Source organism: Oncorhynchus clarkii, chromosome 2, assembly GCF_045791955.1.
Source record: "Oncorhynchus clarkii lewisi isolate Uvic-CL-2024 chromosome 2, UVic_Ocla_1.0, whole genome shotgun sequence".
Lineage (NCBI taxonomy): Eukaryota > Metazoa > Chordata > Actinopteri > Salmoniformes > Salmonidae > Oncorhynchus > Oncorhynchus clarkii.
In genome coordinates this window covers 38,517,696-38,545,678 of record NC_092148.1, presented here as the reverse complement: position 1 = coordinate 38,545,678, position 27,983 = coordinate 38,517,696, and the positions used below count along the sequence as shown (strand labels likewise).

Sequence of the window (27,983 nt, the reverse complement as noted above, 5' to 3'; positions counted from 1 at the left end):
TGTAGCTATGGTTGAAAAGCATATTTTGAAAATCTGAGATGACAGTGTTGTTAACAAAAGGCTAAGCTTGTGAGTGAATATATTTCTTTCATTTCCTTTGCGATTTTCATTGATAGTTAACGTTGCGTTATGGTAATGAGCTTGAGGCTATGATTACGCTCCCGGATACGGGATTGCTCGACGCAAGAAGTTAAGTTCTGCTTTTCTGATGTATCAAATAATTATGTCATGCAATAAAATGCAAATTAATTACTTAAAAATCATACAATGTGATTTTCTGGATTTTTTAAATATTTTTAGATTCCGTCTCTCACAGTTGAAGTGTACCTATGATAAAAACTACAGACCTCTACATGCTTTGTAAAAAGGAAAACCTGCAAAATCGGCAGTGTATCAAATACTTGTTCTCCCCACTGTATATACAGTTGAAGTCGGATGTTTACATACACCTTAGCCAAATACATTTAAACTCAGTTTTTCACAATTGCTGAAATTTAATCCTAGTAATCAATCCCTTTCTTTGGTCAGTTAGGATCACCACTTTATTTTAAGAATGTGAAATGTCAGAATAATAGTAGATAATGATTTATTTCAGCTTTTATTTCTTTCATCACATTCCCAGTGGGTCAGAAGTTTACATACACTCAATTAGTATTTGGTATCATTAACTTTCAATAATTTAATTTGGGTCAAACGTTTTGGGAAGCCTTCCACAAGCTTCACTCAATAAGTTGGGTGAATTTTGGCCCATTCCTCCTGACAGAGCTGGTGTAACTGAGTCAGGTTTGTAGGCCTCCTTGCTCGCACACACTTTTTCAGTTCTGCCCACACATTTTCTACAGTATTGAGGTCAGGGCGTTGTGATGGCCACTCCAATACCTTAACTTTGTTGTTCTTAAGCCATTTTGGCACAACTTTGGAAGTATGCTTGGGGTCATTGTCCATTTAGAAGGCCCATTTGAAACCAAGTATTAACTTCCTGACTGATGTCTTGAGATGTTGCTTCAATATGTCCACATAATTTTCCCTCATTATCATGCCATCTATTTTGTGAAGCGCACCAGTCTCTCCTGCAGCAAAGCACCCCCACAATATGATGCTGGGATAGTGTTCCTCAGCGTGCAACCCTCCCCCTTTTTCCTCCAAACATAACGATGGTCATTATGGCCAAACCGTTCTATTTTTGTTTCATCAGACCAGAGGACATTTCTCCAAAATGTACAATCTTTGTCCCCATGTGTAGTTGCAAACTGTAGTCTGGATTTTTTGGGGCGTGTTTGGAGCAAAGGTTTCTTCCTTTGCCTAGCGGCCTTTCAGGTTATGACGATATTGGACTCGTTTTGCTGTGGATATAGATACTTTTGTACCTGTTTCCTCCAGCATCTTCACAAGGTCCTTTTCTGTTGTTCTGAGATATATTTGCACTCTTCACACCAAAGTACATTCATCTCTAGGAGACAGAACGCGTCTCCATCCTGAGCGGTATGACGGCTGTGTGGTCCTATGCTGTTTATACTTGTGTAATATTGTTTGTACAGATGAATGTGCTCAGGCGTTTAGAAATTGCTCCCAAGGATGGGCCAGACTTGTGGAAGTCTAAACATTTTTTTCCTGAGGTCTTGGCTGATTTCTTTTGATTTTCCCATGATGTCAAGCGAAGAGGCACAGAGTTTGAAGGTAGGCCTTGAAATAGATCGACAAGTACATCTCCAATTGACTCAAATGATGTCAATTAGCCTATCAGAAGCTTCTAAAGCCATTACCTAATTTTCTGGAATTTTCCAAGCTGTTTAAAGGCACAGTCAACTTAGCGAATGTAAACGTCTGACCTACTGGAAGTGTGATAGTGAAATAATCTGTCTGTAAACAATTGTTGCAAAAATTATTTGTGTCATGCACAAAGTAGATGTCCTAACCGACTTGCCAAAACTATAGTTTGTTAGCAGAAATTTGTGGAGTTATTGAAAAACAAGTTTTAATGACTCCAACCTAACTGTATGTAAACTTCTGACTTCAACTATCTATATATATATATGTATGTATGTATGTATATATATGTATGTATATATATGTATATATATGTGTGTATATATGTGTATATATATGTATATATATGTATATATATATATATATGTGTATATATATGTGTATGTATATGTATATATATGTATATATATGTATATATATATATATATATATGTGTATATATATGTGTATGTATATATATATATATATATATATATATGTGTATATATATGTGTATGTATATATATATATATATATATATGTGTGTGTGTGTAACATTCTATTTGTTGCAAAAATAATTTAAATTGGAAAATTCTAATGTTTGAATTCCTGGAAATCTACACATTTTGCCATGAGATTGAAAGAAAAATGTGTTTTAAGTTTTAAAGCTAATTTCCTACAATTCATTTTGCAATGGCTTATGCTATGTTTCTAGTCATTTAGCATACGTTCTCATCCAGAGCGCCTTAAAGGAGCAATTAGGGTTAAGTGCCTTGATCGAGGGCACATCAACAGAATATTCACCTAGTCGGCTCAGAGATTCGACCCAGCGACCCACTGGCCCAATGCTCTTAATCACTAGTTCATAAACCATGTGCCATGGAATTGGTTCATCAAATCTTTTCCATCTATTTTGCAATCTATATGGCACAACTGTCAATGTCTTGGTCCATAATTAAATTAAACTGGTATACTTTTTTATTTACCACAATTTTCTTTAACCAATGTTGGTCTTTAATGCAGGGCTGACAGACAGGTTCCTTACTTTTTCCCCCTTCCACTTGCAGATAAGAGATAAAGCAACACCTCTTGGCACAATGCCTCTCCCCCATTTGACCTAGATAGTTTGTGTGTATGCATTGATATGTAGGCTACGTGTACCTTTTTAAAGAATGTATGCAGTTCTGTCCTTGAGCTGTTCTTGTTTATGGATGTTCTGTATTATGCAATTCTGTATTATGTTTCATGTTTTGTTTGGACCCCAGGAAGAGTAGCTGCTGCTTTTGCAACAGCTAATGGGGATCCTAATAAAATATCAACTACCAAATTTGTACAATAGTAATAGAAAAAAAATCAAGTGGTACCGGGAGACCTTCAGAAGATTCCTAGAGAAAATCAACCGACATGTATGTGTTTGTGAGAGTCTCACCTTTCCACAAAGGGGACATATTAGTGTGTAGCCCAAACTGTTCGGACGCTACAGACAGAAGTTCAGCAGTACCGACTATAGACAAGTCCCAAGACGCTTGTGGGGGTAGTACAGCAAAACGGTGAACACCATTTTATTTGTGAGAGTCTCATCGTTCCATAGAAGAGTCATAATAGTTTGTTGGCTTAACCTACAAACTATCGGACGCAACAAACAATATCAGAAGACCAATTTGTGTTCGCACTGGGGGACCGGGTCTGGCTCTCGACCCGAAACCTGCCCCTCCGCCTGCCCTGCACCTGGGGCCGCAGTGTGTGGGGCCATTTAAAGTCCTGAGGAGGATAAACAAGGTGTGTTATAGGTTACAACTTTCTACTTGTTATCGTATTAACCCCTCGTTTCATGTGTCTCTCCTCAGGCCAGTGGTGGCTGGTCCCCTACAAGAAGGTGAGGTGCCTGAGGTCCCTCCGCCCCCTCTGGACATCGAGGGGTCCCTGGTGTACACAGTACGTGCCATTCTGGACTCGAGATGCCGGGCGAGGGGCCTACAGTACCTCATGGACTGGGAGGGGTACGGTCCGGAGGAGAGGTGCTGGGTACCGGTGGGGGACATTTTGGACCCTTCACTCTTGAGGGACTTCCACCGCCTCCACCCGGATCGCCTGGCACCTCACCTCCCGGGTCGCCCTCGAGGCCGGTGGAGGCGCGCTGCGGGAGCCGCGAGTCAGGGGGTGGTACTGTCACAACTCCCGCCGAAGTTGGCTCCCCTGCCTGTTAGAGCGGTGCTCGGCGGTCATCGTCACCGGCCACTAGCCGCCACCGATCCCTTTTCCCTTTTCTGTTAGTTTAGTCTTTTGAGTTGCACCTGTTCCTATTTGTGTTTTCTTGATTTGCTTACCTATTTAAGCTTGTGAAGCCCGTCCTTGTTTGTGTGGGATTATTTTTGTGTTCACGTTTTGAATCGGAGGTGTTATTGTGCTCTGGACCGTGTTACCCTGTGTTTTGGATTGGTCAGTGTTTTCCGCCCTGTGTTTTGGGCATGACCATTTTGTGCCGGAATAAAGTGCTTTTTTCCGTGAACCCTCTGCTCTCTGCACCTGATTCCTACTTCCACTCCTAGTCATCCGTGACACACAGATTCTCAATTGGATTGAGGACTGGGCTTTGACTAGGCCATTCCAATACATTTAAATATTTCCCCTTCAACTACTCAAGTGTTGCTTTAGCAGTATGCTTAGGGTCCTTGTTCTGCTGGAAGGTGAACCTCCGTCCCAGTCTCAAATCTCTGGAAGACTGAAACAGGTTTCCCTCAAGAATTTCCCTGTATTTAGCGCCATCCATCATTCCATCAATTCTGACCAGTTTCCCTGTCCCTGCGATGAAAACCATCCCCACAGCATGATGCTGCCACCACCATGCTTCACTGTAGGGATGGGTTTGCGCCAGACAATGTTGTCCTTGATGGCCCAAAATGTTTGTCTCTTCCATATGTTTGGGGAGTCTCCCACATGCCTTTTGCCGAACACCAAACGTGTTTGCTTATTTTTTTCTTTAAGCAAGGATTTTTTTCTGGACACTATTTCGTAAAGCCCAGCTCTGTGGGGTGTACAACTTAAAGTCGTCCTATGGACAGATAATCCAATCTCCGCTGTGGAGCTTTGCAGCTCCTTCAGAGTTATCTTTGGTCTCTTTGTTGCCTCTCTTGAGTAATGCCCTCCTTGCCTGGTCCGTGAGTTTTGGTGGGCGACCCTCTCTTGGCAGGTTTGTTGTGGTGCCATATTCTTTCCATTTTTAATAATGGATTTAATGGTGCTCCATGGGATGTTCAAAGTTTCAGATATTTTTTTATAACCCAACCCTGATCTGTACTTCTCCACAACTTTGTCCCTGACAAAGTGAGAGAGATCATTGGTCTTCATAGTGCTTGCTTGGTGGTTCCCCTTGCTTAGTGGTATTGCAGACTCTAGAAAGAGGAGTGGGAGGCAAGTACATTAGAGTGGACCTGTGAGGCGTCTGTTTCTCAAACTATACACTAGTGTACTTGTCCTCTTGCTCAGTTGTACACTGGGGCCTCCCACTCCTCTTTCTATTCCGGTTAGAGACAGTTTGCTATGTTCTGTGAAGGGAGTAGTACACAGTGTTGTCCGAGCGCTTCAGTTTCTTGGCAATTTCTCACATGGAATAGCCTACATTTCTCAGAACAAGAATAGACTAACGAGTTTCAGAAGAAAAGTCTTTGTTTCTGGCCATTTTGAGCCTGTAATTGAACCCACAAATTCTGATGCTCCAGATACTCAACTAGTCTAAAGAAGGCCAGTTTTATAGCTTCTTTAATCAGAACACCAGTTTTCAGCTGTGCTAACAATTGCAAAAGGGTTTTCTTAATGATCAAATGATTTTTAAATTATAAACCTGGATTAGCTAACACAAGAGTGATGATTGATTGGAACACAAGAGTAATGGTTGCTGATAATGGGCCTCTGTATGCCTATGTAGATATAGATATAAAAAATCTGTTGTTTCCAGCTACAATAGTAATTTACAACATTAACAATGTCTACACTGTATTTCTGATCAACTTGATGTTATTTTAATGGACAAAATTAGCTTTTCTTTCAAAAACAAGGACATTTCTAAGTGACCCCAAACTTTTGAACGGTAGTGTCGATCAAGGACTAGATAAAGTGCATTTTTGCTACTACTTTCCCACATTTAGTCTTGAAATCTTTGGTTGTTTACTACACTACCTTACTCACTCTATTTAGCATATGGCCTCACGTTAATCCTTAAAAAGATAGGTAGGGCTAAGGCTTAAGAGGGTGTGAATTAGGCTGAATGGGTGTAGACAAAGAGCTTTCAGTATCAAAACATTCAAAGGTGTTCCAAAAAAAGTGGGGTTACAAGTTTATCAACTTTCAAAGCAGAATTACTTTCCCATTGTTCCTCAAACGCAATGTCTGGTATACCATTTTCTAGCTCTGAATCTCTTATCCAATGTAAAACAAAATGCTGCATAGGAGCCGGTCCGTCAAATATTTCCACACTATGAGGTATAATGCTGGAATAATACTGTGAACTTGTGAATGAGGATAATGCCCTTTTAGTGTAAGAGTGTTTGAAAACATCACATGAAATTCCAAACTATTTTGGTGGGATGGAATTTGACCTGCCTGGTGACATCACCAGGCATTACATCTGTTAATAGACCAATAAGAAAGATAGTTCCAAACCTCTGTCAATAGCAGCTAGTTTTCCCTTCCCAACTCAGACCACTCACAGACTGTCACGGTTGTCATAAGAACTGGACCAAGGCGCAACGTACGTAGAGTTCCACATCTTTAATATAAAGTGAAACTTAAGCAAAACGAACAACGAAACGTGGCTATGTGGTGCAAAAACACAAAATAATATCCCACAAAACAGGTGAGAACAAGGAACCCTTAAGTATGATCCACAATTAGAGACAACGATAATCAGTTGCCTCTAATTGGGAACCATACTCAATCCCAAAACATAGAAACAAAATGACTAGAACACGCCCCTAGTCACGCTCTGACCTAAACACCATAGAGAACCAAGGGCTCTCTATGGTCAGGGCGTGACACAGACAGTCCTAGCAGTTTTTTTGAGAACAATCACAGTAAGGTACTTAACCGTTACCTGGAAATGATTTGAAATTGAGATAAAAACAGTTGCATTACATATCAATCCATGGGGTGGAGAGAAAAACTTGCAGTTTTAAAGCAAATTTACTACAATTCTACACATTTTACCATGATTTATGCCATGTTAATATGATACTTCTATAAGAGTGAAAGTGACTAACAAATCAATGGGGGCACCCTGGAAACAGGGCCCCTGGGCACGTGCCCGGTCGGTATTCGGCCATGATTATAACAAGTTTATATAGCTGGCTAGACAAACTTGTTCGCTGATATGGTTAGTTGAGGGCCTGTCAGTCACTCACATAACAAGAGGAAAACTGCTGATACACAACCAAATTTCAAGTTTGCACCCCATGTATTCTTCTATTCTAACTCTGAACAGTAAGTTGGTTGAGAACCTCTGACATATCCCGACCCACCGTTAACATGTCTGCCACACACTTTGGGTCTCAACCCAAACTTTAAGAAAGGCTGGACTACTGAGATCTGATTTTGACATAATGACAGTGTTTTGATGATTGATTTATAAGCGACAGTGGGCCACATCATGAACAATTTAGTTTACATTGTGACCATTGAGAAAACTGAACTGTAAAGATGCCATAATGTGTAGCTGCATTGACTTTATTTATATTGAATTCATTGTTGAGTATTGTGTGTGTTTGTCTACGCCCATACCAGACATTAACACTTCCTTAAAAATATTATTACAGTAACAGTGCTATTACAGAAATCTTAAAATATCCTATTACAAGTACATTTACTATAAGTATTATAAGAGAGCATTCCCACTGGGCACACATGGTTTCCATGTCATTTAAATGACTTTGAACCAATGTGGAATAGACGTTGAATTGACGTCTGTGCCCCGTAAGTTTATTACTATGGTTGTAGTAGTTGTAGTAGGCTAGTATAAGTAGCAGTAGTATAGCAGCAGCAGCTGTTGTTGCTGTTGTTGTTGTAGCAGCACTAGTAGTAGTAGTATAAAGGCAGTAGTAGTTGTAGTAGTGTATGTGAACAGCAGAGATACACTCCCTTCTACTTGACTAAACACAGACCATTAAGTCTCTGTGCCTGTGTGTCTGAGTGTGTATGTATTCTGCCTATTGAAGGCAAGTCAGACAACTGACATTCAATGCTTGTTTTGCTCTTAGACTACTGCAATAGCATAATAATACATGGAAAAAGCTTGCAGTGCGGGGCAAACAAAATAAACAATTTGATGCCATTTATAAGTGATGCTTTCGCTTTAAATTTGTGTGTGATCAGTCTCAGCTGGTCTATGCGCTCTGAGCGATCTGGTGGTGCAGACTACCGCATCCTTTCATTTTTACTTTCCATCCCTCCTCTACGAACCTGAATTGGAAGCATTAATCTCCCCTCCTCCAGACTTCACATCCGGGTCACCCACTAGTATCCTATCTCCTGTGTCTTGCCTGTGTGTGTGTGACAGCGTAGTTCTCCACCCAACTGTACTGCAGACCTCTACCCTAATACGCTGCATGCTAGACGGATACTATGCCTGGCATGTGTCGGTGATGGAGCTACCGGTGGCGCTCTGAGCTGGTGAGAGCCGAGACCTGCATGACACACACAGGCAGGGATGAGACATAGACTATCGGATAGGCACCCCGGATTGATAATACTAGCTCAATGATGTCCAATAGCCTGAAGAAGAAAAATCACTGGACCAACAAAGTCCACGAAGTGGTTGTCATCAGGAGCAAAGAAGGGGAATTTGGCTTCGAGCTGAAGGGGGGCGCGGAGATTGGGCAGTTCCCCTACTTCGGCGAGGTGAAACAAGGCAAAGCGGCTGTCCAGAGCGGAAAGCTGGCTCAGAGTGAGTTGCTGCTGGAGGTCAACAACACAGCGGTGGCTGGGCTCACCACCCGAGATGTTCTGGCCATCATCAAACACTGCAAAGACCCGGTCCGCTTCAAGTGTGTCAAACAAGGTGAGGTATGCCAGACAGTGGGCTAAAGGCGCAAAAGCTAAACATTGAACGAGTGTGAGTGTGCCGCCGCCACCTTCAATATATAAGGACCTGCCTGTCTGGTTGTAGCCTATTTTATGTCTGTCTGCTCATCAGAAATAACCTATCTCTATGTCATCAATGGGTGGGGCTATTGTAAACTATGTCACTCAAAACTGCAAGGATGAAATCGTGGTGTAGATATTGGGGAGGGGTATTTTGAGTGGCATATGGAGGGATATTTGAAAACACATTATAAGTGGAAGGATATGTTGTCACCATCATTAATGAAGGCATTTCTAGGCAAATATTAAGAAGACAAAATATGAAGACTGTGTTGTATTATAATGATACAGATGCATATCTATTCATATTAAGAAGACACAGATGAAGACTCCGTTTTATTATAATGATGCACAAAAATATTTACATATAAAATAGTTCCTGCAATTCTACAGTTTGACATGACTTTATGGTATAAAAACACTATAAGTGGAAGGATAAGTCACCGTCAATGAAAGTATTTCAAGGCAAATATTAAGAAGACAGAAAAGATGAAGACTGAGTATAATGATGGACATGAATATGTATATAGGATATAATTGACTAAAATTATCATACATTTGAGTATCAAGTTTTGTAGTTTACATAGATTGCAGGTGGAAAACATACACTTGAGGGGCTGAGCTAAAATATACCTTCCAGTTTATTTAGAGTTTTGATATTCAGTCTAACAAACTGATGTCATTTAAGACAATAGTTAAAGTGGCTTCAAGATATTTCACTTAGGGTTCAGGGTGGTCTGAGTTTAACTAAGGAGAGAGCGAGACCATTGTATATACATGCTTTTTGTACTTTAACAATTTGCACATCGTAAAACACTGTACATTGCCTTAATATGAAATTAGAACATTAGTGTGTGTGTGCCAGAGGAGTGTCTCCATTGAAGCTGTAAAGTCCAGGAGTAATATTTAATGTACTATTACTGAAGCTTGAGGGTTGATGTAGTCTGAAGGTGTCTGACAGAGCCTGGACTTGACCTTTCTAGGAGGCAGACAGTGGCTGGGCTCTGAATGTGGTTTACTGTTCTGGACTTTGATGGCGGCAGACATTTTCTGGGCTCTGAATGCAGCTGACAGAGACTGGACTGGAGTTTTCTAGAAGACAGACAGCTGGACTCTGAAGATGGCTGACAGAGCCTGGACTGGACTAAACTTGGAAGAAGGCAGGCAGTGGCTGGGCTCTGGGGGTGGCTGACAGAGACTGGATATCTCTAGGAGGCAGACAGTAGCTGGACTCTGAAGATGGCTGACAGAGACTGCACTAAACTTGGCTGGTTGAATTTGACGGAGGCAGACATTATTTGTTTCCATCTTCAACATCAGTAAAATATACACATTGACAGGGACCACAGTTTTGTGTTTTTTTTTTTAGATAATTAACTTCTTTGGAAGAGGGGGCAGCATTTTCACGTCCGGATGAAAAGTGTGCCCAGAGTAAACTGCCTGCTACTCAGGCCCAGATGCTAGGATATGCATATTAGTAGTAGAATTGGAAAGAAAACACTCAGAAGCTTCTAAAACTGTTTGATTGATGTCTGTGAGTATAACAGAACTCACATGGCAGGCAAAAACCTGAGAAAAAATCCAACCAGGAAGTGGGAAATCTGAGGGTTGTAGGTTTTCAAGTTTTAGCCTATCCAATATACAGTGTCTGTGGGGTCATATTGCACTTCCGAAGGCTTCCACTAGATGTCGACAGTCTTTCGAACCTTGTTTCCGGCTTCAACTGTGAAGTGGGAGAGAATGAGAGCTGATTGAGTCATGGGTCTGTCAGAAGGCCATGTGCTCAGTCAGGCGCGCGCCCGTGAGAGTTAGCTTTGTTCCCTTTCATTTCTAAAGACAAAGGAATTCTCTGGTTGAAACATTATTGAAGATTTATGATAAAAACATCCTAAAGATTGATTATATACATCGTTTGACATGTTTCTACAAACTGTAGTATAACTTTTTTGACTTTGTCTGGACCTAGTGCCTGCGCATTTGGATTACTGTACTAAATGCACGATCAAAAAGGAGGTATTTGGACATAAATTATGGACTTTATCGAACAAAACTAACAATTATTGTGGAACTGGGATTCATGGGAGTGCATTCTGATGAAGATCATCAAAGGTAAGTGAATATTTTCAAGATATACCTTCACAGGGACCACACAGTTTTGTGACAGTTTATTTTCACTTTAGGGGATAAATAATCTCAGTCACCTGTAGATCAACACTGCTGCTGCCCCTGCTTGCACTGACATCATTCTCTTCACTGTCACTTGCTCCCGATCACAGCAGACATGGATATATACAGTGACCCAGACAGAGACAGTGAACAATGAAGTTTACTTTACAGGACACATTTACTGTGAGTTCAGCAATCACATTTAACTAGGACTACATTTTTTATTTAACCAGGCAAGTCAGTTAAGACCCATACAGCCTGGAATCGAATCAAGGTCTGTAGTGACGCCTCTAGCACTGAGATGCAGTAACTTAGACTGCTACGCCACATGAATCTTTCAAGATTGTAAATGACATGACCAAACAGTTTCCATCCCCCTCTGAACTTCTGTCTTCCACTGAGTTCACAGTGTGCACTGCTCAGTGAGACAGAAGTTCCAGCTCAGTGGGACAGAAATTCCGAGGGGGGATGGTCATGCTGTTAACTTTTCTTTTAGGTTGATGCCCAAAGACAATGCGGATACCTGGTCCCTTTCTTTTACCTGGCGGTGGCATGTCGAGTCAGACTAGGCTGAGACTCACTACTCACTCACACTGTGAATAAATTAATGTAGCTAGTAACCTTGTCCCAAGGCTCGAAATCCTGGCACATAGAGCATGGTAACACTATGCCTACAGCCCTGCACAGCGATAAAATCTGACTGTAGTTTTAACACAGCCAGATCAACAGTCGGGGCAATAGCATATACAGTGCCTTCAAAAAGCATCCAGACCCCTTGACTTTTTCCATTTTTTGTTAGGTTACAGCGTTATTCAAAAATAGATTCAATTGTTTTATTCCTTCATCAGTCTACACACAATACCCCATAATGACAAAGCAAAAACAGGTTTTTATAAATTGAGCTAAAAATGGAATTATCACTCCTTTCGGGAAAGTAGGCATATGTCGTGTGTCACTTCTTGACAGCAGAGCCATTTAAACGTAAACCTATTTTTATTTATTTAAAAAAGTCTATGCGTTTTTTGGCATAAATGCCTTCTGGAACATGTGAACTTTCATGTGCCTTAATAACAAACTTGTATGCTGTCTGTAAACATGAATACAATTGTTAAATTAGGTGCCCAGTTGGTTTATCCAAGGACAAAGTGAGCAACCTTTCTGCTAGCCTAGATTGATTGAGATAATGAGTGGGCTGGACATGCCGAGAGATGGTTTGGATTGGTCTGCCATCAGGCAGGCTGCTGTTTATAACATGAGCAGTATGTGTAGGTAATCCTTTCTAACGTGGCTTTTTTGAAAGATATGAAGTAGTAAAACTGCATAAGTGTTGCTCTCCACTTTCTGGTGGACCGCATTTTGATATCAGTGGAATTCGAGTATAACAGCTAAGATGGAGAAAATTCTGCCATTTGATTGTGAATATGCAGACGGAGTCGAAAAGAGAACACACAGAAGGCTGTTGTATAAAACACCTGTCTCTGGATTACATCTTCAAACTAAGGGCAACCATGGCATCCGTGACAGGGAGGGAGAAGCGTCCATTTTCAGATATTACACGTTCCAATTTTTGTCAGAAAGTCATTTTCATTTCAAGTTAAAGTGTACTGTTAGCTAGCTAGCTAATGTTACGTGTATGTAGTAATATTATTCATATCTCAGAGACAGCTAGCTAACATTGAACCTGGTTGGTTAGCTACCTGCAGATACATGCAGGGTAGTAACGTTATGAGTTGTGATTATGGTTTATTGTTTACCTAGCTAGCTAAATGTCTGAACAAAAGACTTCACTGTGCAAGTAACGATTTCAATAGAATGTTTATTATGTCACTGCTACAACTGTCGATAGACGTAGCTGGTAAATTCACTCTGGCTATCTACTCCGATTTCAGAGCACTCTCTAAATTGTTGCCAGCAGCACAGTTGCAGTCACCAATGCTCTGGATAAAATAACATAGCCTAACCAGCTCTGCTAGCGTGTGTAAAATGGTCAGTGAGCTGTTCTCTCATTTGTGTCTGGAAGTAGCTAGCAAGCTAGCCAACGTTAGCCAGTTAGCTTGGGTGCTTGACTGCTGTTGTTAAGGCCAGAATGCTACTCCTCGGCCAGAGCACCCAGTGTATGCTCTGAACGCTTCGAGTGAAAGGCTCTGAATTTACGAATGGACAATCTGACAACATTCTCAGTTTACGAATGCATAGAGCACGCTCTGGCACTCCAGATTAAATTTACGAACACACCTGTAGTATAAACCAGTGTTTAGTCTTGATATCTTTGGTTGTTTAGTTCATGGCCTCACATGTGAATCCTTAAAGCTTAAGAGGGTGTGAACAATGCTGAATGGTTGTAGACAAAATTTTTTCTCAAAAGTGAGGTTACAAGTGTATCAACTTTCAGAGCAAAATTACTTTCCCACTGTTCCTCAACTGTAGTGTATGATATACCATTTTCTAGCTCTGAGTCTTTACTTTCATCTAATGTAAAATAAACCATTTAAAATTTTGCTACATGAGACCGATCGAGCCGGTCAATCACATCTCATTTTAGTGGCTAAAGCTCATCAATAAGCTCATTAACAACTAAGTGGTTACTGTAATAGTGTGGTGCTTTATGTGTAAAACCTGATTGGTTTACATTCAAAATATTTTTCTCAGATAAGAAAGAGAAAAGTTGTACATTTACCAACGATTCAAGAATCTTAGCCCAAATAGAAGTTTTGACTATCATTTCTTGGATCATTCAGCAAATTGACCCAATCAGCATCCAGCCCAATATAACTGTAAATATGCTTAGAAGTTATTTTAAAAATGCATGTAATCATAAAATGGTGATTACATGCATCAATTATGACAATTTTTGCGTAATGTGGCCACTGGCTGAATTAATTTGTTGTGGCATAGAGGAGGACACAGAACCCTTCATGGATGTGAGATGCATAACATGTTTAGCATCTCCAGGTCTCCGCACATACAAGCCATTGATGAGCGCCTTTAGAACATCTACATTTCAAGATGTCTAATAAATCAATTTAATATACACAATCACAATAAATCCATTATTTATTTTAGGCAGGTTTAAAGAAGCATTATGATATGGAGAAAATGTATTTCAGAAACACAGAATATGAATTGGCCTACTGTATGTTGTCATGACCGGCCTGTGAGGATCAGGTTACAGTGGATCACAGTTCTAGAGGTATCTCTCCCTCCCACAGAAGGGGAGAGGAATAGAGGGATTGATGGGGGAGGGGTGGGGGTTATGACCTCACGCCCATCATAAATTATAAGACAGCAGCCCTGGTCTCTAGTGTGAGAGACTGGAATGTCTGTGTGCCCAAGGAAGAGATTACAGCACAAAACTACAAAACATCAAATAAATTGACTTTGGGACATTATATTTTATCAGCCAAAATGGTGGTAGCAATGATAGATGGAATATGAAAATAAATGTCGATTTTGTGATGTCATAAAGTTAGATAAAGACGTTATAACAAAAACATTGTAACTTGAAGAGTTTTCATAATGTGTACAGTGGGGCAAAAAAGTATTTAGTCAGCCACCAATTGTGCAAGTTCTCCCACTTAAAAATATGAGAGAGGCCTGTAATTTTCATCATAGGTACACACAATCCAGAAAATCACATTGTAGGATTTTTAATGAATTTATTTGCAAATTATGGTGGAAAATAAGTGTTACTGAGTTAGTTGTTACATGATTAATTTAGTCGCGTAATAATGAACATAGTTATTATTCGATAAATAGCATGTCATCACATTAACGACAACATTGTCATGACGTTGCTATCTGGCTATGCGCCATGCCATAGGCTTTTCCAAATGGCGGCAACTTTCCTGACAGTTACATTTTCACTCATCCCCGGTAGGCTACTCCAGATATTTCACTCCACACATCAACCATTGTTTGAGGAACATGCAGCCTCTTGCTCCAGGTGATATTCTGCCCGAACTCTGTATGCCATGGCGTTTCCAACCCTGTTTCTGCAGCTACCCAGCACTTCATTTGGGAAACCAAGTGAACTCTGTTTGGAAACATTGATGGTAACATGTTTCCACAACAAAACATATTTAATTATAATGTTGACAGCCCCTGTGCGTGCTCGCGGAAGGAATGAAGGAAATAGGGGAGGAGATGGAAATGCACAGGGGTGACATACTCTGAAGCTAAAGGTAATGTATCAGCCTATTAATTATGAAAATATAGGCAATTCAAAACCAAATTCCCTATAATTGTAGGCTTACTCTGTTAGACGCCCACCCTGCACAGTCAATGAACCATCAATGAAGCATCGCCTAGGCCTATACATTCTCTCCCAGACTCGTGGATATGAAGTTTGGAGCATAGAATAAGGTAACCAGTCCATCCGGTATGCATAATAATAGTCAACACTCAGAGGTGATTACTAGAATTTGTTCAATTTTGCTATATAGGCTAGACCAATTATGTATGTACCAAAGATCTTAAATCAGGTTTTTTTAAATGTTTTTCTACCATGCGTAATAGGCTATGTATTGTATAACCGTGCAGGGGTGGGCAATTCCAGTCCTTGACTGGAGGGCCTGATTTGGTGTCATAGTTTTTCCCCAGTACCAGCTAACACACCTGACTCCAATAATCACTTAATCATGATCTTCAGATTGGAATGCAATTTTATTAATCAGCTGTGTTTGCTAGGGATGGAGAAAAAGTGACACCAATCAGGCTCTCAAGGACTGGAGTTGCCCACCCCTGCATAACGGCACAATTAATGTTTTAATTCTGTTTTTTGGGTGGGTGGGGGCTCATATATAGGCCTGTGCTATCCATAAGCTTTAATATACCACTAACGCATGTCCAGAGTGCATTAAAGGAGATTAACGTGACCCAACGGTCACATGGAATTTTATTCCGGTCATGACTCATGATGTGGTGTGGCGGTAATACAGTTACCACAGCCCTAGCCTCTGTTCCTCCTCTCTGGTCTCCCACTGTGCAGTACCATTGTAATCCTCCTGCCATAGAGATAGAGTGAAGCCCTGTTATGAAGGTGGTCTGACACACACTCAAGGCTCACTGAGAAATCATCTAGAAAGAATCCACTCGCTCAGCTAGTACGAGGCTACACGCATGCACGCACAGATAGTAGCAGAGTGCTCTTTCTATAACTCACTTCAATGAGACTGAAGGCTTAATGGAGGGTGATGCCAGAACTGTGTGTGTGTGTAGTTGTTAGAGACGCCCAGCGTCTGGACGGAAGCGCGCTCTGCACGTAACGCCTGCTCAATGTCCGTGTCCAGCGGAGTGGGATCCATGGGCCGCACCTCTGTGTCATACAGCCGGGACAATGCGTCTGCCTTAACATTCTGGGAGCCTGGTCTATAGGAAAGGGAAAACACAAAACGGGTGAAAAAAAACATGGCCCACCTTGCCTGGCGAGGGTTCAGTCTCCTCGCTCGGATGTACTCCAGATTGTGGTGGTCAGTCCAGACGAGAAAAGGGTGTCTAGCCCCCTCAAGCCAATGTCTGCACACCTTCAAGGCCTTGGCGACAGCCAACAGCTCCCGGTCCCCCACATAGTTTCGCTCCACCGGGCTGAGCTTCTTCGAGAAGAAGGCACAGGGGCGGAGCTTCGGTGGCGTACCGGAGTGCTGAGAGAGCACAGCTCCTATTCCAGCCTCGGATGCGTCCACCTCCACTATAAACGCCAAAGAGGGATCCGGATGGGCCAGCACGGGAGCCGAGGTAAACAGAGCCCTCAGGTGATTTAACCTCTTGAAACTAGGGGGCACTATTTTTAATTTTGGAAAAATAAGTTCCCAAAGTAAACCGCCTATTTCCCAGGACCAGATGCCAGAATATGCATATAATTGACAGCTTAGGATAGAAAACACTCTAAAGTTTCCAAAACTGTAAAAATATTGTCCGTGAGTATAACAGAACTGATATTGCAGGCGAAATCCTGAGAAAAATCAAATCAGGAAGTGACTCTTATTTTGAAACCCCTGTCTTTCTATGCATCCCTATTGCCCATTGAAAGGGATAACAACCATATTCCTTTTTCTGTGGCTTCCCTAAGGTGTCTACAGCCTTTAGACATAGTTTCAGGCCTTTATTTTGAAGAATGAGCGTAAACGACTACATTGCCTCAGTTGCCAGCTGAGGGCTCTCAGAGTGATTCTTACGTAAAAGACAGAGGTAGTCATTTTTCCTCTCGCTCCTACTGAAAAGCCAATTGTCCCGGTTGATATATTATCGAATAGATATTTGAAAAACACCTTGAGGTTAGATTTTTTTTTAAGTTGGCATGTTTCTGTCGATATTATGGATATAACTTGAATTTTTGGGGGGCGTTGTCGTGACCGCTATTTCCGGTGGATTTCCGAACATAACGTGACAAGCAAACGGAGGAATTTTGGGTATAAAAATCATCTTTATGGAACAAAAGGAACATTTGCTGTCTAACTGGGAGTCTCGTCAGTGAAAACATCCGAAGATCATCAAAGGTAACCGGTTAATTTGATTGCTTTTCTGATTTTCGTGACCAAGCTTCCTGCTGCTAGCTGGGCATAATGCTATGCTAGGCTATCGATAAACGTACACAAACACTTGTCTTGCTTTGGCTGTAAAGCATAGTTTCAAAATGTGAGATGACAGTGTAATTAACAAAAGGCTAAGCTGTGTTTCACTATATTTCACTTGTGATTTTATGAATATGAATATTTTCTAGTAATATTTTTTGACCGTTGCGCTATGCTAATTAGTGTAGTTGATGACAATTCTCCCGGATCAGGCATGGGTAGTTCCAAGAGGTTTTAAGGCTCTGTCCACCTCAGGTGACCACTGCAAGCGTTACCGGGCCCCCTTTCACCAGTGATGGTGGGAGCCGCTACCTGGGAGCCGCTACCTGACCAAAACCCCGGATAAACCTCCGGTAGTAGTTGGCAAACCCTAAGAACCACTGCACATCCTTTACCGTGGTGGGAGTCGGCCAATTACGCACTCCTGAAATGCGGTCACTCTCCATCTCCACCCCTGAAGTGGAAATGCAATACCCTAGGAAGGACACGGACTGTTGGAAGAACAGGCACTTCTCAGCCTTGACGTACAGGTCAGGCTCCAACAGGCGACCAAGCACCCTGCGCACCAGGGACACATGCTCGTGGCGCGTGTTGCGGAGTATATCAAAATGTCATCAATATACACCACCCTACCCTGCCCATGCAGGTCCCTGAAAATATTGTCTACAAAGGCTTGGAAGACTGATGGCGCATTCATCAACCCGTACGGCATGACGAGGTACTCATAGTGCCCTGAGGTGGTACTGAAAGCCGTCTTCGACTCGTCTTCCTCCCGGATACACACCTGGTTGTAAGCACTCCTGAGATCTAGTTTGGTGAAGAAGTGCGCCCCGTGCATTGACTCAATCACTGTGGCTATGAGCGATAGCGGGTAACTATACCTCATAGTGTTCTGATTCAGACCCCGATAGTCAATACACGGGCGCAGACCTCCCTCCTTCTCCTTCACAAAAAAGAAACTCGAGGAGGCGGGTGAAGTGGAGGACCGGATGTACCCCTGATGCAGGGATTTTGAGACATATGTTTCCATAGCCGCCGTCTCCGCCTGTGAGATGAGATACACGTGACTCCTGGTAAGTGCAGCTTCTACCAGGAGATTTATTGCACAATCGCCCCTTCGATGAGGTGGTAATTGAGTTGCCTTCTTTTTAGAGACGGTGAGAGCCAAATCGGCATATTCAGGGGGAATGCGACCTGGTCTGGACTCTCCACCGCTGTAGCACCAACGGAAACCCCTAAACACCTACCTGAGCACCTACCTGAGCACTCTCGCAACCACCCCGTGAGAGCCATCTGTGGCCAAGAAAGAGTGGGGTTATGACAAGCTAACCAGGGTAGGCCCAGCACCACGGGAAATGCAGGAGAGTCCATAAGGAAGAGACTAATTCTCTCCCTGTGACCCCCCTGCGTCACCATGCCCAAAGGAGCTGTGACCTCCCTAATCAACCCTGACCCTAATCGTCGAACGGGGAAAGGCGTGAACGGGGAAAGGCACAGCCACGGTAACAATGGGGATTCCCTAAACTATAGCCTAACGCTCTATCAATACAATTCCCTGCCGCTCCTGAATCGACGAGCGCCTTATGCTGGGAATGCCGGGAAAATTCGGGGAAAGTGATATACACAAACATATTTGCAACAGAGGGCTCTGGGTGAGAATAGTGCCGGCTCACCTTAGCCCTGCCTGCTGCCTCGTCCCCCAGAGGAACCAACCCGGCACCGACCGGCAGTGGGACTTCTGCGGCCACAGATGGTTTACAAGCTGGAACCCCTTCCACTCTCCCTGTGCACCGCCCGTCCCAGCTCCATGGGTATCGGAGCGGGAGGTTGGAACCACCAGGCCCCGATCAGAACGTCCTCGGGTAGCCAGCAGGTTGTCCAGCCGGATGGACGAGTCCACCAGCTGGTCGCACGTGAGGGTGGTGTCTCTGCAGGCCAAGTCCCGATGGACGTCCTCGCACAGACTACAGCGGTCCAGGGCGAACTCCTAGGTGCTCCTCGTCTCCTGCCTCAGATGGAAGAGGTGCTCACCCGCCACTCTACCCTCGGGCGGGTGAAATGGCGGGTGAACTCCTCAAACTGGTCCTACGCCGCATCTCCATCTCTCCACACAGCGTTGGCCCATCCCAGGGCTTTCCCGGTGAGGCACGAGACGAGGGCGGACACCGTCTCACGGCCTAATGGAGCCGGATGGACAGTGGCCAGGTATAAGTCCAGTTGAAGAAGGAACCCCTGGCAGTTCGCAGCCTTTCCGTTGTATTCCTGGGGCAGGGAAGGATGAATCCCACTGGGACCAGGAGGAAGAGGGGCGCTCAGAGGAGACCCCGGTTGTGCTGGTGGAGGCGCTGGAAGAACTCCCTGTCTCTCCCAGCGGTCCATAGTCTGAACAATGAGGTCCATGGCGGTGCCAAGATGGTGGAGCATTACTGCGTGCTCCCGGATGCTTTGCTCAACCTACCCGGGGTACCTGCTCCTGCTGACACCATAGACAGGTTGGTGATTCTGTCCTCCAGTGCATACTGGCAGCAGAGAAGTCAATAACAAAAAAAAACACTGGAATACAGAACAATCAAATAATGGGTACATAACCCGACGCACACCAGGACAGACGTGCACAACCACTTACAATAAACAATCACCGACAAGGACTTGAGGGGGAACAGAGGGTTAAATTCACAACGTGTAATTGATGGGATTGGAACCGGGTGTGATGGAAGACAAGAAAAAAACTAAGGAAAATGAAAAGAGGATCAGCGATGGCTAGAAGGTCGGTGACTTTGAACGCCGCCCGAACATGAGAGGGACCAACTTCGGCAGAAGTCGTGACATCCATAAAGCTTAGGAGAACCACCGATTTTATCGCCTGTTGAAATTGCAGAGGAGGTTCGACAGTTTTTGCACTGATGGAGCTAGTGCTTCAGACACCCTCGAGGTCCGGTGATCTGAGTCCAAAGGAGAATCAAAATCCTTGGTAAGTAGTCCGGATAGGTGCTGGGACCTCCGAAGCCAGGAGGGCGAAGCTGTTCAACAACTGTATTTGGGTCACGCCAAAGAAACCCCACTCGCCATAGGCCACTTCTCGCCAGCTGATCTACTGCGGGTGACATGCCTCCATGGTTGGGCAGAAGAAATGGCGAAAGTATCATCAACTAAATCCACCAGAAGCGAAGGTCTTGCTCCAGACTTCTTCGGGGAGGTGTCCCTGGAAGGCATTTCCCATTCCGTCAATGAGTGTTGAGATGGCAGCGATACTCTCAACACATCGGAACGGCGTCCAGCCTGTGGTGTTGAGAATGAGTAGGTAGGTGGTGCTCTCCCCAGTAGATTGTGTAAATTCTTAATCTGTTTGCTAAGAGTAGCCACTTCTTCTCTATAGTCCTCCGTGAGTAAACTATTGTTTAATCGGAAGTCTGGTTGGTCCACATTGTCCCGGAAGAAAGCATAGTAAATGCAAATCACAAAACGCAACAATTTTCCTCTGAATGTGGAAACCTCTATGTGTCGCAGAGATAACAATTTAAAGGCAGAGTAAAAAAAAGAAGTAACAATAACTTATGCATTTCTCCGGACCTGTACAGGCTGTTGGTAAATACAAGCAAAACAAAAAATAAAATGAAACGAAGTAGACTCTAGCCTGTTAAACTTAACTTTCTGCAACAAACAATTCATTCTCAAACAAATTCTTGAGCTCGCTCTCCTTCCAGTGAAAGCCAAGCTTGTCCCAACCTCCCTTCTTTTCCCATCCCCCCTTCCTCTGACACACTTACAACCATCCATACATCAACTTACTCGTCCATTCTAATTCATTCACACACAACATCTACCCTATGCATCCACACAATCGTTCTCTCCCACCCTCCTACACATATTCATATTCACCCTCCCTCGCACACACATTCATAAGCACACACACCCATACACATCCTAAGCGTGAAGATATTTCTACGTCATGTTAAGACGATAATAGGCTACACTAATAACTTGTGCTTGGCTGCCAAATGCATAGGTGTCCCCATAATATTTAAATTGAAGTGTGATCAAAATTTAGCTATTCATGGTACACGTCCTTCCTAATAACAATGCCCCACATCCTGCTGATTTTGAGCTGCTGAACCATATTTGCCTAGGACAGGGCTCTCTAAACTTGTTTGTGGAGATCTACCATCCTGTAGCTTTTAATTCCAACCCTAATCTAGCGATCCGATTCAATAATTAACTGGTTGATAAACTGAATCAGGTTAGTTACAACTGGGGTTGGAGCGAAAAACCTACAGGAAGGTAGCTCTCCAGCCAGGGTTTCATTAAATAAGCCATAGGCACAATATGGTTTATTGCACATTTAGGCCTAATTAAGCTGATGCATATATAATTTAATATACTTTTGGTGAATTTACAAGGCAGATTACCAAGATATAGCTGTTGCACACGGTTCCGATTGTCTGTCTGCCTGCCCCGATCCACTTTCAACATTGCTGGGTCGCCTGTTCTTTCTCTTCGCTATGAAAAACACTAGTGTGTGTTTGGTCTTCAGTCTGTTGCATGTAGAAAAGCTCACCCTACTCATTGATAGCCCCTACTTTAGTGAACTTGCACAAGACATTGTAAGCCAAGAAATTGCGTGATACAGCATTGCGTCAGCCGAAACATCTTTTGATTACCGATGCAATGTTCTGCCTGGTGGCTGACATGCCTGACAATGCCTCGCTGTGCCCCTCCCCTCTCTCTCCTTTTCACTTTCTTTGCTGTGAAAGATGTGAGAGTTTGTGTTCTCAGAAGTAGCCTTCAGCAACTAGTTTCCTCTGTTGCAAAAATACAGAATCTTAAAATCGAGGAGTCAATTCCTAGAGGAATCTAAGCTTGACACCCAGAAATGAGAGACAACACCGGGATTTGACGGGCAAGCAGTCAAGGAATTTATTAATTTGGAGTCGACTCCCCACCATTATTTGTCACTTAAGGCTCCTCTGTCAAATGACACATCCCGCTCCCTGCTGCTGCGGATATTGAAAAGATCCATTGGATTTACTTATCTTTTCATAAGTGCAGCTTCAGCGTTCAATACCAGCGTTGTCCTGAATACAGCTGCTGGTATCAACACAGCTTTGTCTTCTGTGGCTAAAGCAATATGTACTGGTTGAAGCCAAGTGGGAAAGATCATTTTGAAAGTGTTTCAGTATGCTGTGAATCATCATAATCCATACACCGGTAAGAGTCTACAGTTAAAATGCCATCATGTACATACATTATTGTCTCAACTGTATTAAAACGTTTTTTTTTAAATTGCTAACTACTGTTTGCTATTTAGTTAGCTAGCTAGACAGTTGCATACAGGTGCCATTTTAGATTGCTTGGTCCCACAACGAGCCATTGTTCAGCGATGGCTCATTGCAGGGCAATGCAACGTCAAGACAGCAAGCTGAGCTTTTCATGTTTGCCAGTTTGTCATGTTTAACTAGCTAGCTACCAAAAATACCCCCTTTGGTGCGAATGCTAATCGATTAGCAAGCTAATTAAACCCCATGTTTCATTATAGGGACACATGCTAAGTTGGCTAGTTCGCTAAACAATTTCAAAGATTATACTGAGTTACAGTTCATATAAGGAAATCAGTCAATTTAAATCAATTCATTCAGCCCTAATCTAAGGATTTCACATGACTGGGAATAGATATATGCATTTGTTGGTCACAGATGCCTTAAAAAAATGGTAAGGGCATGGATCAGAAAACCAGTCAGGTGTGACAGCCATTTGATTCATGCAGCGTGACACATCTCCTTCGCATAGAGTTGATCAGGCCGATAGTGGCCTTTGGAATGTTGTCCCACTTCTCTTCAATGCCTGTGCAAACTTGCAGGAAGTAGGCAGGAACTGGAACATGCTGTTGTACACTTAGATCCAGAGCATCCCAATCATTCTCAATGGGTGACATGTCTGGTGAGTATGCAGGCCTTGGAAGAACTGGGACATTTTTAACTTCCAGGAATTGTGTACAGATCCTTGCGACACAGGGCTGTGCATTATCATGCTGAAACATGAGGTGACGGCAGCGGATACATTTTTATTATTGTTTTTTAAATGTAACCTCTAGGCAAGTCAGTTAAGAACAAATTCTTATTTACAATGGCGGCCTACCCCGGCCAAATCCGGACCATGCTGGGCCAATTGTGCGCCGCCCTATGGGACTCGCAATCATGGCCGGATGTGATACAGCCTGGATAAATGGCACAACAATGGGCCTCAGGATCTCGTCACGGTATCTCTTTGCATTCAAATTGCCATCGATAAAATGCAATTGTATTTGTTGTCTGTAGCTTTTGCCTGCCCATACAATAACCCCACCGGCACAATGGGGCACTCTGGTCACAATGTTGACATAAGCAAACCTCTCACCCACACAACGCCATACATGTGGTCTGCGGTTGTGAGGCTGGTTGGACATACTGCCAAATTGTCTGAAACGATGTTGGATGTTGTTATGGTAGAGAAATGAACAATTAATTATCTGGTAACAGCTCTGGCGGTCATTCTTGAAGTCAGCATGCTAATTACATGCTCCCTCAAAACTTCAGACATCTCTGGCATTGTGTGGTGTGACAAAACTGCTCATTTTAAAGTGGCCTTTTATTGTCCCTAGCACAAGGTGTACCTGCGTAATGACAATGCTGTTTAATCAGCTTCTTGATATGCCACACCATTCAGGTGGATGGATTGTCTTGGCAAAAGAGAAATGCTCACTAACAGAGATGTAAACAAATGTGTGCACAATATTTGAGAGAAATAAGCTTTTTGTGCGTATGGAACATTTCTAGGATCTTTTATTTCAGCTTATGAAACATGGGACCAACACCTTACATGTTACGTTGACATTTTTATTCAGTGTAGCTAGCTAGCTATTGGATTATAGATTTCGAGGTTGATTTTTGTTTTGCATGTTCAACTAGCAGCCTAACTAGATTGAATACCATTTTTATCTAGCCAGCTGGTAATTATGAAGCAAAATGTTATCTATTTAGTTATCCTGTGTCTGCATTGCTATTGTTAGGCTGGGGTCAACAGGCAATAACAAGCTATAAAACAAATTAAGTTTTAACCTATTTTTCTGGAATTTGTCTTTCAGCATAAACTTGATCTCTGCCACCGGTGATCTAGGGTGAACAAGCAACACTTCAGGTATTTTGTCTTCGTACTATGAGATTTTTGCCTGGACTTGGGGGAGAAGCAATAATGTGCACTGACTCCTTACATCACCTTACAATGCCCTTTGGATATCACCTCCTGATGAACGCGGATTGAGGAAGAGCTCAGTTTAGTTTTTTTTAACGTTTGTTACTTGAAAGTGTATTGGAATGTTCTTGGTAGCTAGCTAGCTCCTTAGTTTGGATCCCGCGACGCATTTGGCATCAGTTGCTGGGACTGCTTGTGTCTTTCCAGTGATCCTGCCGGCCAAGGACGGGTCTGAGAAGCTATTTGGCGTCGCAGCTACCCTAGCTGCTAGCTAGATGCAAATCAAGCTAGCGGGTTTTCTTGAATTCAGCCCGCAATACGGTTAGCCATTGTGGCTGGGACCGCGGATTATCCTGGCTCTGGTGCTGTCTAGATCCCTGCTGTTTGTTGTTTTCAATCGTTCCTGTGACCTGCCCTGTCTGGAACTGCGAGGAGTAATAGTGAAACCTACGTTGCTAGCTACCGTGACAAAGACCAACGTCGGCGGGAGTACCATTGAGGACAGTGGTGTCTCTGTATCATACGTGAAGTATCTTTTAAACGAACAAAAAGAGACTTGCAAGCAGTTTTTATGGCAACAAGAAAATCGCTTCAAGTGTTTAGTCCAAATACTTGGATTCAACTAATTAATAAAATGGACGACCTGATCAGAGAGGTCCAGGACCTGAAGAACAGTTTGCAGTTCTCCCAAGGTCAGCTCAATGAGTTGAAACAGAATGGCAATATGACAGCAATCTGTAAGTCATTGAGAGACACAGTTCTGTGTGTGAATCCATGACAACAATGACAGATAAATCAGGGGGACAATCAAGGCGGCGCAACATGTTTGCAGACGGACTTGCAGTCTCCACATGTGACCTGGACTGAGTCTGAGGACAAAGTGAGGGAAATGATCTCTGAGAAATTGAAGATGGACCACAGGAAGATTGAGGTGGAGCACGCCCACAGGACTGTAAAACCCACCACCGTCCCAGGTGATAGGCCCAGGCCGATAGTGGTCAATTCTTGAGGTTTGAGGACAAGGTAGCTGTTCTGGAAAGAGCCAAAAACTTGAGCGGAAGGTATATCGTCCTCAACAAGGACTATCCTGAAGCTGTGCGCCAGAAAAGGAAAGAACTGATCCCAGCCATAAAAGCTGCCTGAGCCTGTGGGTACATTGCTTATATCCGCTATGACAGGCTCATTGTCCACCCTCTGTCCCAGAAGCCTGAAGGGATGAGAGAGCCAAGCCTATGGATTTGTAGCTTCAACCCCGCAGCACGCACGCACACACACACACACACTCACACACACAACAATTGATAAATGGACTGCTGAATGTATATTTTTTTCTCTTGCTTTGTTTGCTCTTTTCAGTATTATGTCTATCTCTGATAAGCTACCCAGGAAAGGGCTGAAAATAGCCCATATTAATACAGTGCCTTGCGAAAGTATTCGGCCCCCTTGAACTTTGCGACCTTTTGCCACATTTCAGGCTTCAAACATAAAGATATAAAACTGTATTTTTTTGTGAAGAATCAACAACAAGTGGGACACAATCATGAAGTGGAACAACATTTATTGGATATTTCAAACTTTTTTAACAAATCAAAAACTGAAAAATTGGACGTGCAAAATTATTCAGCCCCTTTACTTTCAGTGCAGCAAACTCTCTCCAGAAGTTCAGTGAGGATCTCTGAATGATCCAATGTTGACCTAAATGACTAATGATGATAAATACAATCCACCTGTGTTTAATCAAGTCTCCGTATAAATGCACCTGCACTGTGATAGTCTCAGAGGTCCGTTAAAAGCGCAGAGAGCATCATGAAGAACAAGGAACACACCAGGCAGGTCCGAGATACTGTTGTGAAGAAGTTTAAAGCCGGATTTGGATACAAAAAGATTTCCCAAGCTTTAAACATCCCAAGGAGCACTGTGCAAGCGATAATATTGAAATGGAAGGAGTATCAGACCACTGCAAATCTACCAAGACCTGGCCGTCCCTCTAAACTTTCAGCTCATACAAGGAGAAGACTGATCAGAGATGCAGCCAAGAGGCCCATGATCACTCTGGATGAACTGCAGAGATCTACAGCTGAGGTGGGAGACTCTGTCCACAGGACAACAATCAATCGTATATTGCACAAATCTGGCCTTTATGGAAGAGTGGCAAGAAGAAAGCCATTTCTTAAAGATATCCATAAAAAGTGTTGTTTAAAGTTTGCCACAAGCCACCTGGGAGACACACCAAACATGTGGAAGATGGTGCTCTGGTCAGATGAAACCAAAATTGAACTTTTTGGCAACAATGCAAAACTTTATGTTTGGCGTAAAAGCAACACAGCTGAACACACCATCCCCACTGTCAAACATGGTGGTGGCAGCATCATGGTTTGGGCCTGCTTTTCTTCAGCAGGGACAGGGAAGATGGTTAAAATTGATGGGAAGATGGATGGAGCCAAATACAGGACCATTCTGGAAGAAAACCTGATGGGGTCTGCAAAAGACCTGAGACTGGGACGGAGATTTGTCTTCCAACAAGACAATGATCCAAAACATAAAGCAAAATCTACAATGGAATGGTTCAAAAATAAACATATCCAGGTGTTAGAACGGCCAAGTCAAAGTCCAGACCTGAATCCAATCGAGAATCTGTGGAAAGAACTGAAAACTGCTTTTCACAAATGCTCTCCATCCAACCTCACTGAGCTCGAGCTGTTTTGCAAGGAGGAATGGGAAAAAAATTCAGTCTCTCGATGTGCAAAACTGATAGAGACATACCCCAAGCGACTTACAGCTGTAATCGCAGCAAAAGGTGGCGCTACAAAGTATTAACTTAAGGGGGCTGAATAATTTTGCACGCCCAATTTTTCAGTTTTTGATTTGTTAAAAAAGTTTGAAATATCCAATAAATGTCGTTCCACTTCATGATTCTGTCCCACTTGTTGTTGATTTTTCACAAAAAAATACAGTTTTATATCTTTATGTTTGAAGCCTGAAATGTGGCAAAAGGTCGCAAAGTTCAAGGGGGCCGAATACTTTCGCAAGGCACTGTATATGTAGCCTTAGAAAAAAGGTTAATGAAATCAACAACTTGCTAACATCAGATAACATTCATATATTAGCCATTTCTGAGACTCACTTAGATAAGTCATTTGATGATAC

General features: G+C 42.9%; 1 protein-coding gene across 1 annotated transcript in view; it reads left to right on the top strand.

Annotated features, from left to right (window-relative positions):
- The first annotated feature begins 8,277 nt into the window (after positions 1–8,277).
- The window catches only part of LOC139367869 (membrane-associated guanylate kinase, WW and PDZ domain-containing protein 2-like), a 31,005-nt gene continuing 11,299 nt past the window's right edge, over positions 8,278–27,983 (top strand). The window contains exon 1 of the mRNA XM_071106221.1: positions 8,278–8,794. Within this exon, the coding sequence (XP_070962322.1) occupies positions 8,494–8,794 (301 nt within the window). The 5' untranslated portion in view covers positions 8,278–8,493. The remainder of the gene's footprint in view (positions 8,795–27,983) is intronic.